Below are 18,433 nucleotides of genomic sequence, written 5' to 3'. Positions count from 1 at the left end.
CGTTTCCGCCAGCACGGTCTTGACAACGGCAGGACCAGAGGATCCCGCCACCGGCCAACGCACACCACCTCCGCCTCCATGAAACATGCGGTGGGTTGAGTGGAAAATCATGGCACAAAGCTTCTTTCCCCCTGCTGTGTGCTTTTAAAGGTGCATTACTTATTTTACCGAAGGTGATCCTGCCATATGACACTACATTATGTTGGATCACAGTACCACGGAGAGGTGCAATAACTTTGACTGTGCCCCATTTTAATATATGGTAACCATATAAAAACCCAGTAAAATATAGCATAAGCCTAAATTGCATACATGTATGTTGAAGTTTTAAAAGCAAATTACTGTGAATGCTGGAATCTGAAACAAAAACAGGAAAAAATGGACAACATCAGCAGCTCTGACAGCATCTGTGGAGAGCGGGAGTGAACGTTTCAAAGAATCATCCAGACTTGAAACGTTAGCTCCCTTCTCTCTCTCCACAGATGCTGTCAGAGCTGCTGAGGTTGTCCAGTATTTTCTGTTTTTGTTGAAGTTTTAAGTTTTCTTTAAGAGTCTGCAGAGTTAAAATTTTAAAACTCAATCAAATGAGGGAGAGAAAGTACCAAGCATATTTCTAACAAGTCATTTATACCTCTTGGATCACACCACCTTCAATCATTCAAGAGACCTTCAGAAATATTTCTAACAACTTGCATGACAAAATCCCCATTAAAAAACTCTGGTTAATTTTCTTTAGCATGAGTGCTGCATAAAACCATTGCAAAATCTAGTCCTCAGCACTCCAGGGAACCAGAAAGTTGGGATAAACAGTTTACGCATCAGCAGCTTTGACCATTACTGTTAATTCTGACATCTTCTTGGCTACTGTTCTGGGACTCAGCGATTAAATAATTGCCTTGTTTAGGATTGAGATGGCCATTAACTGCATGCATAATATTAAGAATGAACTTTGCCTCTAAATAAGTGAAAATTTGACATTTGTTTAATCAAGCACAGCAAGTATTAAGCATGAAATGGCAAGTCAGATTCACTGAAGAAAATAAGACACTCCATGTTAAGTAAAGGTCAGGTTCCATTTGTGGTCATAAATTACAAGATTGAATCTTAAGTAATACATTGTAGTTGAAGTAGTTCTTTACTAGGTTCACTGAAGTCCCTGTTCTTTATGTTCAGTGGAAAGAGGTACTTGTATTAAATCTCTAGATTGCAAAAATAAACTTGACTCTATTCCTATAAATTCACATCTGTTCTTGGAATACTTCAGTATGCTACTTCTTGTAACTATTTGAAGGTAATAGGTTGGAAATTGGTTTGGAACAGGAGAAGGCCATTCAGTGTCAACAACTACCTAGCTGTTGCCCAATTTGGGAAATGTGTCCTAAGAAAGGGGTTATTGGCCCTTATTAGCACGTTTAAGGAGCTATTGCTCATTTATGGCTGGCACAAAGCATGCCTAGACAGCTCCTAGGATTACGGCATAGGAAATACTTGTGCTGCCGCTTAGGCACTGGAATCACCTTATCATAAAGTTCAGTGGTAGTTCGTAATATACTGGTGTTGCGTTTTCTTCAGGCCCAAAATTAATAATCCAATAATAAAATTTAAAAATTCTGTCAGTGGTCAGAGACAGCAGGGTGTGTAGACTGCAAGTGGGGCAGGTAGAGGGACCCTGAATTCAGGAACGGAAGAGCCTCAGCTCTTGACCTTGTCCAACAGGTATGAGATACTTGCTCCCTGAGTGTATGAGGAAATGGGCTGTAGGGAGGATGAGCTAGCCGACCACTGCAATGTGGTACAGGAGGCCATTCAAGCAGGGGGAGCAAAATGACAAGTGATTGTTGTGGGAGATTTTATAATTAGTGGGATAATCCTTTGTAAGTAGGATCGAGAGTCTCACATGTCGTGTTGCCTGCCCAGCGCCAGGGTGAGGGACATCTCTCACCGGCTTGAAAGGATTTTGCAATGTAAAGGGGAGGATCCAGTTATTGTGGTCCACGTTGGGACAATCAACGTAGGCAAGACTAGGAAAAAGGACCTATTGGGGGATTATCAGGCACTAGGAACTAAAAAAACAGGTCCTCAATGGCCAGAATCTCTTGGTTACTACCCGAGCCACGTGCAAATTGGCATAGGGGTAAGAAAATTAGGGAAGTAAATAAGTAACTAAAGGAGTAGTGCGGGAAGGAGGGGTTTCATTTCATGGGGCATTGGTATCAGTATTGGAACAGGAGGGATCTTTACCTTTGGGACGGTCTCCATCTGAACCGATCTGGGACCAGTGTTCCAACAAAAAGGATAAATAGGGTGGTCTCAAGGACTTTAAACTAGAAATGGGGGGAGGAGGAAGGGAAAGGTTACACTACGGGAAGTTAAATGGTTAATGGGAAGCAAAGCAGCAGGTTAGCACATGGGAAGGTGGGCTCAACTATATTGAAAGTTATCAAAAACGATAAAGGGAAAATAACTCAGGAGATGTTATAAATGGAGGTATTAGGATTCAAAAAGAAGGTATTAAAACTAGCATAAAGGCACTTTATCTGAATGTTCGTAGCATTCAAAACAAGATAAATGAGTTGACGGCACAAATCATTGCAAATTACTATGATTTAGTGGCTATTATAGAGACGTGGTTGCAAGATGGTCATGACTGAGAGTTAAATATCCAGGGGCATCAGACTATTCAAAAGGACAGGCAGGAACGTAAGGGAGGTGGTGTAGCACTGATATTTAAGGATGGCATCAGTACGGTACTGAGAGATGATATAAGTTCCAGAGAGAAAAAGATTGAATTCAATTTGGGTGTAAATTAGAAATAGTAAGGAGAAAAGGTCACTGATAGGCATAGTCTATAGGCCACCAAAAATAACATTATGCTGCGATGGGCAATAAACAAGGAAATAACTGATGCATGTAAAAATGGTACAGCAATTATCACGGGGGATTTTAATCTACATGTTGATTGGTTAAACCAGGTAGATCAGGGCTGTCCTGAGGAGGAGTTCGTAGAATGTAACCATGATAATTTTCTCGAATAGTATTTAATGCAACTTACGAGGGAGCAAGCTATCCTAGATCTGGTCCTGTGTAATGATACAGGAATAATTTATGATCTCATAGTTCGGGATCCTCTCAGAAGGAGTGATCATAGTATGGTTGAATTTAAAATACAGCTGGAGTGTGAGAAGGTAAAATCCAATAGCAGTGCCTTGTGCTTAAAGAAAGGAGACTGCAATGGAATGAGGGCGGAGTTGGCCAAGGTAGACTGGGAGCAAAGACTTACGGTGGGACAATTGAGGAACAGTGGAGGACTTTCAAAGAGATTTTTCAGTGTTCAGAAAAAGTATATACCAGTAAAAAGGAAAGACTGTGGGAAAAAGGAAATAAAGGAGGGTATCAAATTGAAAGAAAAGACATATAAAGTGGCAAAGATTATTGGGAAACTGGAGCATTGGGAAATCCTTAAAGGTCAACAGAAAGCCACAAAAAAAGCTATAAAGAAAAGTAAGATGGATAATGAGAGTAAACTAGCTCAAAATATAACAACAGATAGCAAAAGTTTCTAAAAATATATAAAACGAAAAAGAGTAGCTAAAGTAAACATTGGTGCTTTAGAGGAAGAGAAGGGGGATTTAATAATGTGAAATGAGGAAATAGCTGAGGGATTGAACAGGTATTTTGTGTCGGCTTTCACAGTGGAAGACACAATTAACATGCCAAAAACTGTTGGTGAGGAGGCTATGGCAGCTGAGGACCTAGAAACGATCATTGTCACTAAGGAGGTAGTGTTGGGCAAGCTAATGGTGCTAAAGCTAGACAAGTCTCCTAGCCCTGATGGAATGCATCCCAGGGTACTAAAAGAGGTGGTGGAAGAAATAGCAAATGCGCTTGTGGAAGTTTACCAAAATTCGCTGGACTCTGGGGCAGTTCCAGATTGGAAAACAGCAAATGTGACACTACTGTTTAAAAAAGGAGGTAGACAGAAAGCAGGTAACTATAAGCCATTTTGCTTAACTTCTGTAGTGGGGAATATGCTTGGATCTATCGTTAAGGAAGAACAGAGAGACATCTGGATAGAAGTTGTTCCATTGGGCAGGTGCAGCATGGGTTCATCAAAGGCAAGTCATGTTTGACTAATTTACTGGAATTCTTTGAGGACATTATGAGCGCGTTGGGCAATTGGGAAATCAGTGGATGTGGTGTATCTGGATTTCCAGAAGGCATTCGACAAGGTGCTGCACAAAAGGCATAAGATAAAGGTGCATGGCGTTATGGGTAATGTATTAGCATGGATAGAGGATTGGTTAACTGACAGAAAGCAAAGAGTGGGGATAAATAGGTGTTTTTCTGGCTGACGAACAGTGGCTAGTGGTGCGCCTCAGGGATCAATGTTGGATCCGCAATTGTTTACAATTTACAAAAATGATCTGGAGTTGGGGACCAAGTGTGATGTGTCAGAGTTTGCAGATGACACGAAGATGAGTGGTCGAGCCAAGTGTGTAGAGGACACTGAAAGTCTGCAGTGGGATACAGATAGATTAAGTGAGTGGACAAGGGCCTGGCAGATGGAGTTCAAATGTTGATAAATGTGAGGTCATCCATTTTGGTAAGAATTACAGCAAACTGGACTATTATTTAAATGGTACAAAATTGCAGCATGCTGCTGTGCAGAGGAACCTGGGTGTCCTTGTGCATGAATTGCAAAAAGTTGGTTTGCAGGTGCAGCAAGTAATTAAGAAGGCAAATGGAATTTTGTCCTTCATTGCAAGAGGGATGGAATTTTAAAGCAGGGAGGCTATGTTACAGCTGTATAGGATGGTGGTGAGGCCACACCTGGAGTACTGTGTTCAGTTTTGGTCTCCTTACTTGTGAAATAATGCACTGGCACTGAGGGTGTGCAGAGGAGATTAATTTGGTTGATTCTGGAGTTGAGAGGATTAGCTTATGAGGAGAGATTAGTTGACTGGGACTAGACTCATTTGAATTTAGAAGAATGAGGGTGGATCTTACAGAAACATATAAAATTATGAAGGGAATAGATAGGATGGAACCAAGGAGGTTGTTTCCACTGCTGGGTGAAACGAGAACCAGGGGGCAGAGCCTCAAAATAACGGGAGCAGATTTAGGACGGACTGGAGGAGGAACTTCTTCACTCAAAGGGTTGTGAATCTGTGAAAGGAAAAGATAGATTTTTGAACAGTAAAGCAATAAAAGGTTACGGTGAGCATTCGGGTAAGTGAAGCCGAGTCCATAAAAAGATCAGCCATGATCTTATTGAATGGCAGAACAGGCTCGAGGGGCCAGATAGCCTACTCCTGTTCCTAGTTCTTATGACCTATAGTTGTACTTACAAAATATGACATGGCAAAGCCGGCAAGTACAGTAGATCAGAAAATGTATTCAGCTATAGACTGAAGTTCATTCAACCTAGTTCTTTGAAGTAGGGGGGAGGGGCTGCAGATCAGAGGTTGTAGCAAATGCCAGAAAGGAGGGAAATATCAGAGGGCAGAATCAGTCTATGGTTCTATACAAAGCAATAGTAATTAGAAGCTTCAAAACTATTCTTCCACAATTGCAATTTATGCTTTTCCTTTAAACTTCTTTTTAATTAACTTATTCTTAACTGTGTTTATGCTTCTCCACCTTTGGTGCACCTGGCTTTCTTTGCATTACGAGAAAGGAAGGTGGATTGTACAGCCACTGCTGCCAATGCTATATTTTGCCATGAAACGGTACTGTAGACTTTTTAAAAAACAATTTGACTAATCGAAATAGATTTGGTTACAACATTTGAAATTTCAAAATATTTATATTTTCTTAAACTTGTACAGATTTATGATTAAGATTAGTGAGTCACAAGGTAGGTCCATGTTTACAGAATATAGCGAATACCAGCAGTGGTCCATTAAGTTTCTCACTTGAAAGAATGTTCCAATTTTAAAAGGGGATAAGCATCACCAATGAAAACTAAATTTAGTATTCTTACAATGTAGCAGAATAATTAGAATAACTTGTCAGTCACACAGAGAACTGCAAACCTGTCAGGTTTGAATATTTATAAACTCAATTAAATGAAAAATTCAGATGCTATTAAATAATCAAATTCCTCAGCACCAAAGCCTCCTGCACATGGCTTGCATTAATCTGATAAACTACATCTGATATTTTTGAAAATTGAATATTCAGAAGACAATATTCCAAATGCAATGAAAAGAAAACAATAGCTGAAATAACAAAATTACAAAGAAAACTTTTGATACTCACTAGTCCATGGTTGTCTGGTAACATGACAATTATTTGTGCGTTATGGTCCCAGATCATTCGCCAAAAGTCCTTTGTGGTGTGGGGCAAAGGATGCTGGGTAATAATAAATTCGTTGCTTCTGTAATATCCCTATAAAAATTGAACGGGCATTTTCATCACCATTGTCTATGTGATTACTAGAAGCATACCAAAAAAAAGACACTTAAACACAGCACATTTCTCCAAACTCTGTTAAGAAATCAGAATCTCTCTTCTTTCAAATTAATATATTTTAAAATGTATATTTTTGTACCGGTTTTTAAGAAAAACACAATATAGAGGGCACTGAGTGAAATCTGTTTAGTTCAGTACAGAGTATTTACATGGAACATTACAGCAGAGCCCATTCAATCAATATTGCTGGTGCTGGCTCTCTAAAAGAGCTACCTAATTAGTTGTGCACACCTGCTCTTTCCCCAGTCCTGCAAATTTCTCTTTTTCAAGTACATTTCAAATTCTGTTTGAAAAGTTATTATTCAATGCACAGAACCAGAACTCAGTTTGTGACAGGAAATTATATATACATGAAAGAAAAGAACCTGCAATTTTATAATTCCTTTCATGTCTTCAAGATATCCTTGAGCACTTCAAACCTGTTAAATTCTTCTGAATACAGTCACTTTTGCAATGTAGAAAAATGCAGCAGCTAACTGGCACTCGGCCAGGTCCCACATACTGAATGAAATAGATGCCCTGAAAATATTCAATGATGTTGACTGAGGGATAAATTAAAGAATCATAGAATCTTACAGTTCAACAGGAGGCATTCTTCCCATCATTCTTTTGCCAACTGGCGAAGATGCAATCTTACAGACTTCATTAATGAACACAAAAAGGATTATTAATAAGAATTGTTCAGCAGCCGCATGCATGGCTGCAGCTAATTCGCTACATGTCTTTGCCTAAGAGGCTCCCAAAATGTCCCTTTACCTCAGAGAGTGCCACCCATTGGTCCCCCACGTCAGGTCACCCTTAATCTGCTGTGCTGTCCTTAGAGAGATAAGTGATTGTCCCTTGAAGGAATGTCCAGCTTAATTCCATCTTTTTTTTCCCACATGTCTGAAAATTAGTCCTCTTCAAGTACATATGTCCAATTGCATTTTGGGAGTTGCAAGGGAATCTGCTGCCACTAGTTTTCATTCCAAAACTTATCGCTTTGCTGTAAAAGATTTCTCTTACTTGCCCCATTGTGTTCTTTTTCTGATAATTTTAAATATATCACTTCCAGACAGTAGGTTATCATTCCATTTGCCAGAAGTAACAGTTTCTCCCTACTTGCTTAACTACTCATAATCTTGCATGTATCGATTAGATCTCCCCTTAAACTTCTTTTTCTGAGGAATCCCTGCTTCTCCAATCTCTCCACAATCTTGCCTTAATTCTTGATATCCTCTGGATAAACCTTCACTGTGTCCCCTCCAAGGCCTTGACATTTTTCTTAAATTGGTGTCCAGCATTGTATATAATACTCCAGGTAAAGCCCAATGTGATTTGTGAAGGTTTGACACAACTGCCTTGTTTTTAAAATTCAATGCCTCTATTTACAAAGCTAAGTATACTGTGCGCTTCCCCAAATACCTTATCAATTTGCCTTGCCACCTTCGCAGATTTGAGAATGTGCACCCCCAGGTCCCTCTGCTCTTGCAACTACCCCCTCCCAAAATAGTCTGCCCTACTATGTTCTTTCTTCCAAAATGTATCACTTCTCATGCCCACGATAAATGTTATGTGTCTATACATTTCACCAGTCTGTCTATATCCTCTTGGGTTCTGTTGCTCTCCTGTTCAGTGGTTATCATGTTGCCAAACTGATTCACAAACTTTGAATTTGTACACCCTATCGCGAAGGCCAGGTTGTATTAAGAAAAGAAATATTCTCAATGATTCCTGGATGATCCCACAACATACTTCTCTCCAGTTAGAAAAATATGCATTCACAACTAATCACCGCCTCTATCCTTTAGCCAATTATTTACCAAAGTTATCATTGTCTCTTTTATACCATGTGCCTCTATTTTCCAAATATGTTGTCTGATACTTTATCGAGTGCCTTTTGAAAGTCCGACTGTGGGATTCACGTTGGTGGATCCCGGCTGGCGGCACGGAGAATCCCGCCCCATGTATACAACATTTACTCCATTACCTTAATCAATCAATAGGGGGAGGCAGTGACGTAGTGGTATTGTCACTGGATTGTAATCCAGAGACCCAGGGTAATAATGCTCTGGGGATTTAAATTCAATAAAAATTTGCAATCAAAAGTCTAATGATAAACATGAAACCATTATCATTAGTTATGAAAACCCATCTGGTTCACTAATGTCCCTTGAGGGAAGGAAATCTGTCGTCCTTACCTGGTCTGGCCTAAATGTGACTCCAGATCCACAACAATGTGGATGACTTTTAAATGCCCTCAGGGATGGAACAATAAATCCTGGCCCAGCCAGCGATGCCTACATCCCATGAACAAATTTTTAAAACTCCTCCCTGCTACCTTATTTAATAACCTAATCAGGTTAGTTAGCCATGATACACTTAAATCCAATGCTGTTAGCCTTATACAGTTTAAGGTGGTGCACAGGGTGCATATGACTTGGGCGAGAATGAGTGGGTACTTCCAGGGGGTAGCAGATGAGTGTGAGAGGTGTGGGCAGGGAACAGCCAATCACCTGCACATGTTCTGGGGTTGTGAAAAATTGGAGGGATTCTGGGCGGGAGTGTTCGTGGTCCTAGCCAGGATAGTGGGGAAGGAGGTGGACCCGGACCCATTGATGGTGATATTTGGGGTTTCAGAGAAGCCGGAGCTCATGGAGAGGAGGAAGGCCAATGTCGTGGCCTTCGCCTCTCTGATTGCACGGCGGCGAATTTTACTGGAGTGGCGGTCGGCATCGCCACCGGGGGGGTAGCGGCTTGGTTGTGTGACCTGTATGACTTCCTGTGGTTGGAGAAGATAAAGTATGAGTTAAGGGGCTCTGAGAAAAGCTGGGGGATGTTTGTGACCATGTTTGTGGAGCTGTTCGTCATGACATGGGGGAGTGAAAGAGGGGAAAAATTTGTACAGACCAGGGCCGGCCCAAGGTACCGGCAACTCGGGCAGTCGCCCGGGGCGCCATGTGCTAGGGGGCGCCAGAGACTCGGGTCCCGCGCATGCGCAGTTGGGCCGGTGTCAACCAGCGCATGCGCGGTGGCCGCCCTCCCCCAGGGCGGCCCCTTCCGCCCCCCCCTCCGTCCGCCCCGCCGCCCCCCCCTCCGTCCGCCCCACCGACCCCCCTCGCCCCCCCCCCCCCCCGAAGGGCGCCGAAGTTCAGCTTGCCCGGGGCGCCAGCAACCCTAGGGCCGGCGCTGGTACAGACAGTATAGTTGACTGCTGGGAAGTATGTTTCCCAGGGTGTTTATTGGTTGTAACCTGTTTTGAAACATGTTTGTAATAAAATACATTAAAAAAACAAATGCTGTTGACTCATTTTAACATAAGCTTCCCAAGTGAGAATTAATTTTGTCCTTGATAATGTTTTCTCACCACTGACATGAGACTGATTGGCCTGTAGTTTACCAGATTTATCCCTTTCTTCTTTTGAACAAGAGTGCAATATTCACAATCCTTTTGTACTGTTGCACCACTCCCACAACCAAGCAGATTTGAAAGATTGTTGTTAGAATTTCAGCCATCTCCTTCTTTGGCTTCTCATAGCCCTGCAGAACTCACCAAAACCTCTTTGGCAGCACCTCCCAAACCCATCGTTGTCACTGGTTTAGAACCCTGGAACTCCCTAGCTAACAGCATTCGCTACGTGGACTATAATGGTTCAAGCAGGTGGCACAACACTGCCTTCTCAGGGGTGCCATAATGTGGAAATGTTGGACTGGGGTGAGCACAGTAAGAAGTCTTACAACACCAGGTTAAAGTCCAACACGTTTGTTTCAAACACTAGCTTTTGGAGCACTGCACCTTCACCTGAGGAAGTACGTTCTCAGGGGCGATTAGGGATTGGCAATAAATGCTGGCCGAGCCAGTGGTGACCACAACCCATTAAATAATAATTTAAAAAAAAATGTTGGCCAGGGAATGAGGAGAACTCTGCTCTTTATGCAGCAGTGTCACAATTAGTTTATGTCTCCCTGACACATCAAATGATTTTAAGATCATATTTCAAAGATAGCATCTCACACAGTGCAGTTCGCACTCAGTACTGTACTGAAGTGACTGCCGAGATTATTGGCTTAAGTCTCTGCAGTGGAAGTTGAACCCACGATCTTCTGACTTGGAGTGAGAGTGCTACCACATTCTTAAAGGCAACAAGGCCATATTGCACATATTTGCATTTACAACAAAAGTTCACCAATTCAACATGATATCCAAATGTAAAGATATTTGATTATTGTCAGGAAATCACTGTGAATATATAAAATCAATGAGAGCAAAATGTAGCTGGACCAGTCATCTTCTCAATTGAAAGGAATGGGGAAAAGCAAACATCTTTGGAGTTAAACATTCCAGATTAAGCATATTAATTCTCTAACATAAAATGGGTAATTTTTGTCTTGTTTAAATTTTCATAATGGTTTATATTCTGTAGGTAATACAGAAAATATAATCCACCCATATTTAAATTATTCAAAAAGCGTAATCAGACTTTGCTGTTGGGCACAACAATTACCACAGGCTACCTGCGAAATTATGCATATTTGACGGTTCTATTTCCAATATTATCTGTTGGTTATAGCTTGACATGTTTATAAAATCATCTTGGAAATACAACTCAGACGTCGCTCGGCTGATGTTGAGAATGGCCCTCCCTGTCAGAACCTACCTACAGCGCAGAGTCTCACTCTGTCCGCACATCCGCTCACCCTCAAGGTGGCTGTGGTGGGGAAGGGACAGTTGTCCATCTCCTTGTGGAATATGCCTTTTCAAAGAAGGTGTGGAAAGGGACGTGGTGTTTTTTGTCAAGGTTCATCCTGATCAGTTCTGTGATGTTCAATTCTATGAATTTTGGGCTTTTCCCAGGGCCTCACACCAAGACAAACATCAACTGCAGCTGGAGGAACATCAACTCAGCGAAAGACACTCTTTGGTCTGTCTGAAACTGGTTGGTCTTCCATTGCAAAGAGTTGTCCTTGATGGAGTGTTGCAGACTGGCACATTCCAAAGTCCAGCAATACATGCTTGGAGCAGTTCCTTTCAGCCATTGTGCACCGAGAGCTGGGAATTGTATAGAACACCTCAGGTTGTACGACTCATACTGAATGTATGCAGTGAATATTACATGTATCACAATTGTATTAAAGCACTTCAGAGTGCAACTTGATCGAAGTAGACCACTTAAATACCATTGCACTTTCTGTAATGACCATTTTGAAATATCGTTAATGCTTCTTTTATTGTCCTGAACTATTTCACAGTGCAACATGACCTATGTCAAAAACTTGAATGTCATTGCACTTTTTGTGATGGTCATTTTGAAGTTTTTTGCAATGTTCTTTCAGATATTTTATAAATAAAGTACATATTTGCAAATAAAACCTTAGAAATACAACTCACGGTTATAACTTACCATGATGTAAGAAGCATTAATATAGTCAGTTCCTTTTGTTCCTGGTAATGGTGCAAGGCCTACCCGAGCTCGTTCAGCTGAAAGATAGGATAAGATCGCCAAATATTTCAGGGAAGAAGGTTACTTCAGAAATAACGAATTCCAGTCATGCGTACACTACTCCCTCCCAAGTAAAACAAAGGAGATTAGTAATTTAAAATTTTTTTTTTTTTTTTTTTAAAGAGTACCCAATTATTTTTTTTTCAATTAAGGGGCAATTTAGCGTGGCCAATCCACCTAACCTGCACATCGTTGGGTTCTGGGGTGAATGTGCAAAGGGAGAATGTGCAAACTCTACACGACAGTGACCCAGGGCCATGATTCGAAACCGGGTCCTCAGTACCGTAGGCAGCAGTGCTAACCACTACGCCACGTGCCACCCGAAGATTAGTAATTTTACAAATCCCAGGGAGTGGGGTGAAAAATCTATATTGGATGGTTGGAGATGGAACTTCACAAGTGCTAAGGAAGACGGCAGAAGGTCCTCCCACTCTTAGCCTAATTGAGACCCTTAAATGGCCAATTAACGTATTTTAACAATGTCGGGTGGGCACTTCATCATGTGGAGAGAATGCCAGGTATACCTTGGTGGCCTCCTTGCGGTCATCTGTTTGGGGGACCTTCTGTACTGGGAACGCTGTGCACCCATGGCAGCCTCGTGTCCCTCCCCCTCCGCACCATGGCAAGGGCCATCTCCTCAGTAGCAACCCCTGCCCTGGCAAATGACCCACCTCCATCCTGCTGAGACCAACCTGAATGGCCCAGTGAGCCCAACCATACTGAACCTGACTCTGGGCCGCCCCCCATTGATGCTGCTGCTGCCTGGTTGAATTCTGACCAGTGGCCATTACCCATAGTGTTGTTACTGGCACTCTAACGCTGTTGGCCACCTGATTGGCTCATAGTCCATGGGGGTGCAGCCTAACTGGGTTGGGAACTGCCTGCTTAATGTAAAATTTGGTCTGGGTCCCATATCTGGCCGAGGCAGGTTTACTCCCTACATTCTGGCCAGTGGACAGGACCATTGTAAAATCCTGGCCAGTGTGCTGTACAATAAAAGAAAATGTCATCTTGAATACTTTTGGTCACAACAGGGCTGATTTTATAATTGACTTTTGTAACATGGTTATATGCTGTATGTGAGTTTGCAGTTGCACAGATACTTTAACCGCATGGTGGCACAGTGGTTAGCACTTGTGCCTCAAAGTGCCAGGAACCCGGGTTCAATTCCCTCCTTGGGTGACTGTGTGGAGTTTGCACGTTCTCTCCATTTCTAGGGGATTTCCTCAGGGTGCTCCGGTTTCCTCCCACAGTCCAAAGATGTAAAGAGGGGCTGGTTTAGCTCACTGAGCTAAAACGCTGGCTTTTAAAGCAGACCAAGCTGGCCAGCAGCACGGTTCGATTCCCGTATCAGCCTCCCCGGACAGGCGCCGGAATGTGGCGACTAGGGGCTTTTCACAGTAACTTCATTGAAGCCTACTCGTGACAATAAGCGATTTTCATTTTCATTTCATTTCATGTGCAAGTTAGATGGATTGGCTATGATAAATTGCTCCTAAATCAGGTTATGGGGAGAGAGTGGGGTGGGCGGGGGAGTGGACCTGGGTAGAGTGCTCTGTTAAGGGTTGGTGCAGATTCGATGGGCCGAATGGCCTCTTTCTGCACTGTAAGGATTCTATGAAATCAAGCTTGTATGCCTGACATAATAGCAGACGTTAAAAATGCTTGAAAGAATAGATTTCTAAAATAATCTTTTTCACTTTCCAATCAATAATTGTGAAGTGTCACTGCCGAGATACTTAAGATTGTTACAAATCTTCAGGTATGCAAAATAGTTTGAATTGCAAACATGTCAGCTTTTCACTAATCCCCAAAGCAGAAGTTATCTTACATGGCACAACTGAGGAGTTTCTGTTCTTCTCTTTATTGCATTCTTTCTGGGCACTGAAGCATTCTATAAATTTTGCATTACATTGAGTTACCAACTGTAAAAAAGATAGAGTTTAAAGGCATATCAGTGGGGAATCAATATTTATAATTCAAAAGCAGATCTCTCAAATAGAAAAAATTGTTAAAAAAATTTAAAATATCACAATATTCTACCAATACATTGTATATTGAAACATTATCCAAATGAGAAACACACTGAAATTAATACGAAGACCATTTATTAACATTTTAATACACAACACACAGAGACAATCTTGCCCAAACAATTGTTGAGCTGCTGCAGTCATTTGTTCAATATTCCCAAGTAATAAAACCAGATTTGCCATGAAATTCTCAATTCTTATCCTCGACTTGACCCAATTTTGGTGGGAGATCAGCAGAAATCCAATATAAACAGAGAGTAAATTTGTGCTATGCAATTTAATTCTGAGGATAAACAGCCAGAGTAACCACATTTTAAAAGGGATGCTGGGTGAGCAGTTTGTTTCACAGAGCATTGCTTGCAGACTTCAGGTGCAGGCAGCTCTCTGAGGTTTACTACCTATGTGACCTGCGTCATGTTGTTCGTTAATGTCACTGAAGAATGCCATGAAGGTAGCAGCCTGTGATGGTGACTGCCCCCTGGGAAATCAATACAGTCTATGTAGCACCTCCAGATGCACTGCTTTGCAAATTAATTTCTACCACCCCATTATCAAAGCAGCCACATCAGTGATGTGACTGAACATGATTGACACTGTTCAGTTGTACAAACAAACAAAAAAAGTTTGTCAAATATTTGTGAAAACCGCACTTCCTTTTATTGTACTGATCAGAGACAAAACCTGTGAAATATGATCCCATGAAGCCTGATTTAGAACAAAAATGGGTGATGAATGGTCCAATATGGGTGCAGTGCAGCAAGAATTAGAAGTAGCTTGAAGGTGATGAAGGTGCGTTTATCTATAAACACAAAGGAGGTGGGAATAAACAACAGCCCTGTCGGCCAGATCAAAGATATTTGTGGACCACGTCTCAGATACAAGTGTCTTAAATATATCAGTAACCGATGGTTTATTTTTGATCATCTATTGCCACAAAATACTACAAATTGGTTTGTTTCAAGGAGCTTTGCAAAGGAACACAAAGTATAAGAAATTGGCTATATGTCCAGACCAATTGGAACCATGTGTTGCTTGCTTAGACTGACTTCTCATTTATCAGCCAATACTAGGTTCAGCCCAAGTAGACTACATTTAACATTAAAGAACACCATGTCATGGCAACCCTTCAGGTCTCCACCTCTCCATGACGTTGTGTGTTCTCTTCCCCTGCAAGGAGAGAATGCAGAGATAGGAAGGAAGAACATTTGTAGACGGTGACTGTGAGGTTTCATTGGGAGAGGGCATAGGCTGAGGGTGTTCAGATGGGGATAGGCGGTGCCTGGAGAGAGAGGAATAAGTGTGACTGCAAGTTGTGTTGATCTAAGGAGCCTGTGCAGGAGAATGCTGGAAAGGTCAGAGTGTGGAGCTTAGCTACTGAAAGAGTTAAGCCACTCACCTTCCCTGCCTTACAAAGAGCCTTTGTCCTTAGTGCACTGTGTTCAGAATGGAGGGACCACACTCCTACTGCCAACATCTGTGATCGCTTCCAGTCACACCTTTTTATTTATTTATTATTCATTCATTTTTTAAAAAATATTTTTTTTAAAGGCATTTTGCGTGTGTACATGAAAATATCGGAAGACCAAACAGGAACAGAGAACACAGGCCCCCATCATCCCCAAATGGCAACACCTCAACTCACCCCACCCTCTTTATTTTTCCCCTCCCAACGACTTCCACCTCCCTCCTCTGCCCCCCATAAGGCGAACCTGACCTTTTCTAAATGCAGGGGTTCCGCCAGGTAATTCACTCACACCCCCGCCTTTGGTGACTCCGAGTCCCGCCAGCCCAACAAGAACCATCTCTGGGCTATCAGGAAGACAAAGGCCAACACATTGGCCTCTCTCCCCACCTGGATTTCCGAATCTTCCAACATGCTCTATTTTGCCACCTCCGGACTTGGGGCCATTCCTCCCCCAGAATCTCGGTAACGACATACAAAACCGTTCCCAGAACCCACTCAGCTTTGGACATGCCCAGAACATGTGGACGGGATTCGGGGGCCCCGTCGCACACCATCTCCACCGATCTACCACCTCTGCTAGATGTTTAAATACTCTAGGTCATGTCGGCATAAGGAAGGGGGAGGTTTTGGGTATTCTATAAGGCATTAAGGTGGACAAGTCCCCAGGACCGGATGGGATCTATCCCAGGTTACTGAGGGAAATGAGGGACGAAATAGCTGGGGCCTTAACAGATACCTTTGCAGCAACCTTGAGCACGGGTGAGGTCCCGGAGGACTGGAGAATTGCTAATGTTGTCCCTTTGTTTAAGAAGGGTAGCAGGGATAATCCAGGGAATTATAGACCTGTGAGCTTGACGTCAGTGGTAGGCAAACTGTTGGAGAAGATACTGAGGGATAGGATCTATTCACATGTGGAAGAAAATAGACTTATCAGTGATAGGCAGCATGGTTTTGTGCAGGGAAGGTCATGTCTTACAAACCTAATAGAATTCTTTGAGGAAGTGACAAAGTTAATTGATGAGGGAAGGGCTGTAGATGTCATATACATAGACTTCAGTAAGGCATTTGATAAAGTTTCCCATGACAGGTTGACGGAAAAAGTGAAGTCGTATGGGGTTCAGGGTGTACTAGCTAGATGGATAAAGAACTGGCTGGGCAACAGGAGGCAGAGAGTAGTGGTGGAAGAGAGTGTTTCAAAATGGAGAAAGGTGACTAGTGGTGTTCCACAGGGATCCGTGCTCGGACCACTGTTGTTTGTGATATACATAAATGATCTGGATAAAGGTACAGGTGGTCTGATGAGCAAGTTTGCAGATACTAAAATTGGTGGAGTTCCAGATAGCGAGGAGGACAGTCAGAGAATACAGCAAAATATAGATAGATTGGAGAGTTGGGCAGAGAAATGGCAGATGGAGTTCAATCCAGGCAAATGCGAGGTGATGCATTTTGGAAGATCTAATTCAAGAGCAGACTATATGGCCAATGGAAGAGTCCTGGGGAAAATTGATGTACAGAGAGATCTGGGAGTTCAGGTCCATTGTACCCTGAAGGTGGCAACGCAGGTCGATAGAGTGGTCAAGAAGGCATACAACATGCTTGACTTCATCGGACGGGGTATTGAGTACAAGAGTCGGCAAGTCATGTTACAGTTGTATAGGACTTTGGTTAGGCCACATTTGGAATACTACGTGCAGTTCTGTTCGCCACATTACCAGAAGGATGTGGATGCTTTAGAGAGGGTGCAGAGGAGGTTCACTAGGATGTTGCCTGGTATGGAGGGTGCTAGCTATGAAGAAAGGTTGAGTAAATTAGGATTGTTTTCGTTGGAAAGACAGAGATTAAGGGGGGACCTGATTGAGGTCTACAAAATTATGAGAGGTATGGACCTCTCATTATGAGAGGGTGGATAGCAACAAGCTTTTTCCAAGAGTGGGGGTGTCAATTACAAGGGGTCACAATTTCAAGGTGAGAGGGGAAAGTTTAAGGGAGATGTGCGTGGAAAGTCTTATACGCAGAGGGTGGTTGGTGCCTGGATGGCTTTGCCAGCGGAGGTGGTAGAGGCGGGCACGATAGCATCATTTAAGATGCATCTGGACAGATATATGAACGGGCGGGGAACAGAGGGAAGTAGATCCTTGGAAAATAGGCAACAGGTTTAGATAAAGGATCTGGATCGGCGCAGGCTGGGAGGGCCGAAGGGCCTGTTCAGGTGCTGTAATTTTCTTTGTTCTAAAGAGAAGTCCTTAAGTACTCTATCTGACCTACTGCCACCCCCGGAACCTTGCATCCAGCCACCACCAGCACAAACCTGTGATTGTCACATATCGGCGCCCACAATGATATGTCCTCTCACCCTAAGTGTTGCCTGCACTGGTTCCAAACCCACAATGCTGAAGCCACCACTGGGCTCACGGAGTACAGGAGCGGTGAGAACGGAAGGGGTGCCAACAACAGTGCCCTCAAACGTGTCCCCCAACACAACGCTACCTCCATCCACCCCCACGCCAATCCTTCCCCCACTGCTCATTTCCTCACCATTGCAATATTCGCCACTCAATGATAGTTCATCAAATTTGGCAATGCCAGCCCCTCTCCACCTCGCCCCCCTCTCCAAAATCACCCTTGCCCGCCGGGTTTTCCCCGCCCACATGAACCCTGAAATTATCCTCTTCACCTTCCCTAAAAAGGACTTGGGAACAAAGATGGGGAGGGTTCTGGAACACAATAAAGAACCTGGGAAGCAACGACATTTTAACCACCTGCATGCGCCCAGCCAGTGACAGCGGCAAGACGTCCCACCTCTTAAAATCCGCCTTTATTCCCTACACCAGACAAGCCAAGTTCAATTCATCCAACTGCGGCCAGCTCCCTGCTACCTCGATCCCAGAAGAGTTGTGGCTACAAAGGCACAGAAGCATGGTTTGTTAAACATCTATCTGGGAGATTTACATATAGATAGTCATCTACTTCTACTGAATCTG

General features: G+C 42.8%; 1 protein-coding gene across 2 annotated transcripts in view; it reads right to left on the bottom strand.

Moving 5' to 3' along the window:
• LOC119973064 (receptor-type tyrosine-protein phosphatase gamma-like) overlaps positions 1-18,433 on the bottom strand; it is a 1,019,600-nt gene that overhangs the window by 26,526 nt on the left and 974,641 nt on the right. For both annotated transcript variants that reach the window (XM_038810525.1, XM_038810526.1), the window contains 3 exons: positions 13,786-13,879; positions 11,856-11,932; positions 6,262-6,390 (listed from right to left, as the gene is read on the bottom strand). In XM_038810525.1, the coding sequence (XP_038666453.1) occupies positions 6,262-6,390; positions 11,856-11,932; positions 13,786-13,879 (300 nt within the window). The remainder of the gene's footprint in view (positions 1-6,261; positions 6,391-11,855; positions 11,933-13,785; positions 13,880-18,433) is intronic.

This window comes from Scyliorhinus canicula, chromosome 11, assembly GCF_902713615.1.
Source record: "Scyliorhinus canicula chromosome 11, sScyCan1.1, whole genome shotgun sequence".
Lineage (NCBI taxonomy): Eukaryota > Metazoa > Chordata > Chondrichthyes > Carcharhiniformes > Scyliorhinidae > Scyliorhinus > Scyliorhinus canicula.
Note: the sequence above shows the minus strand (reverse complement) of the source record. Positions and strands in the feature narration are given on the sequence as shown.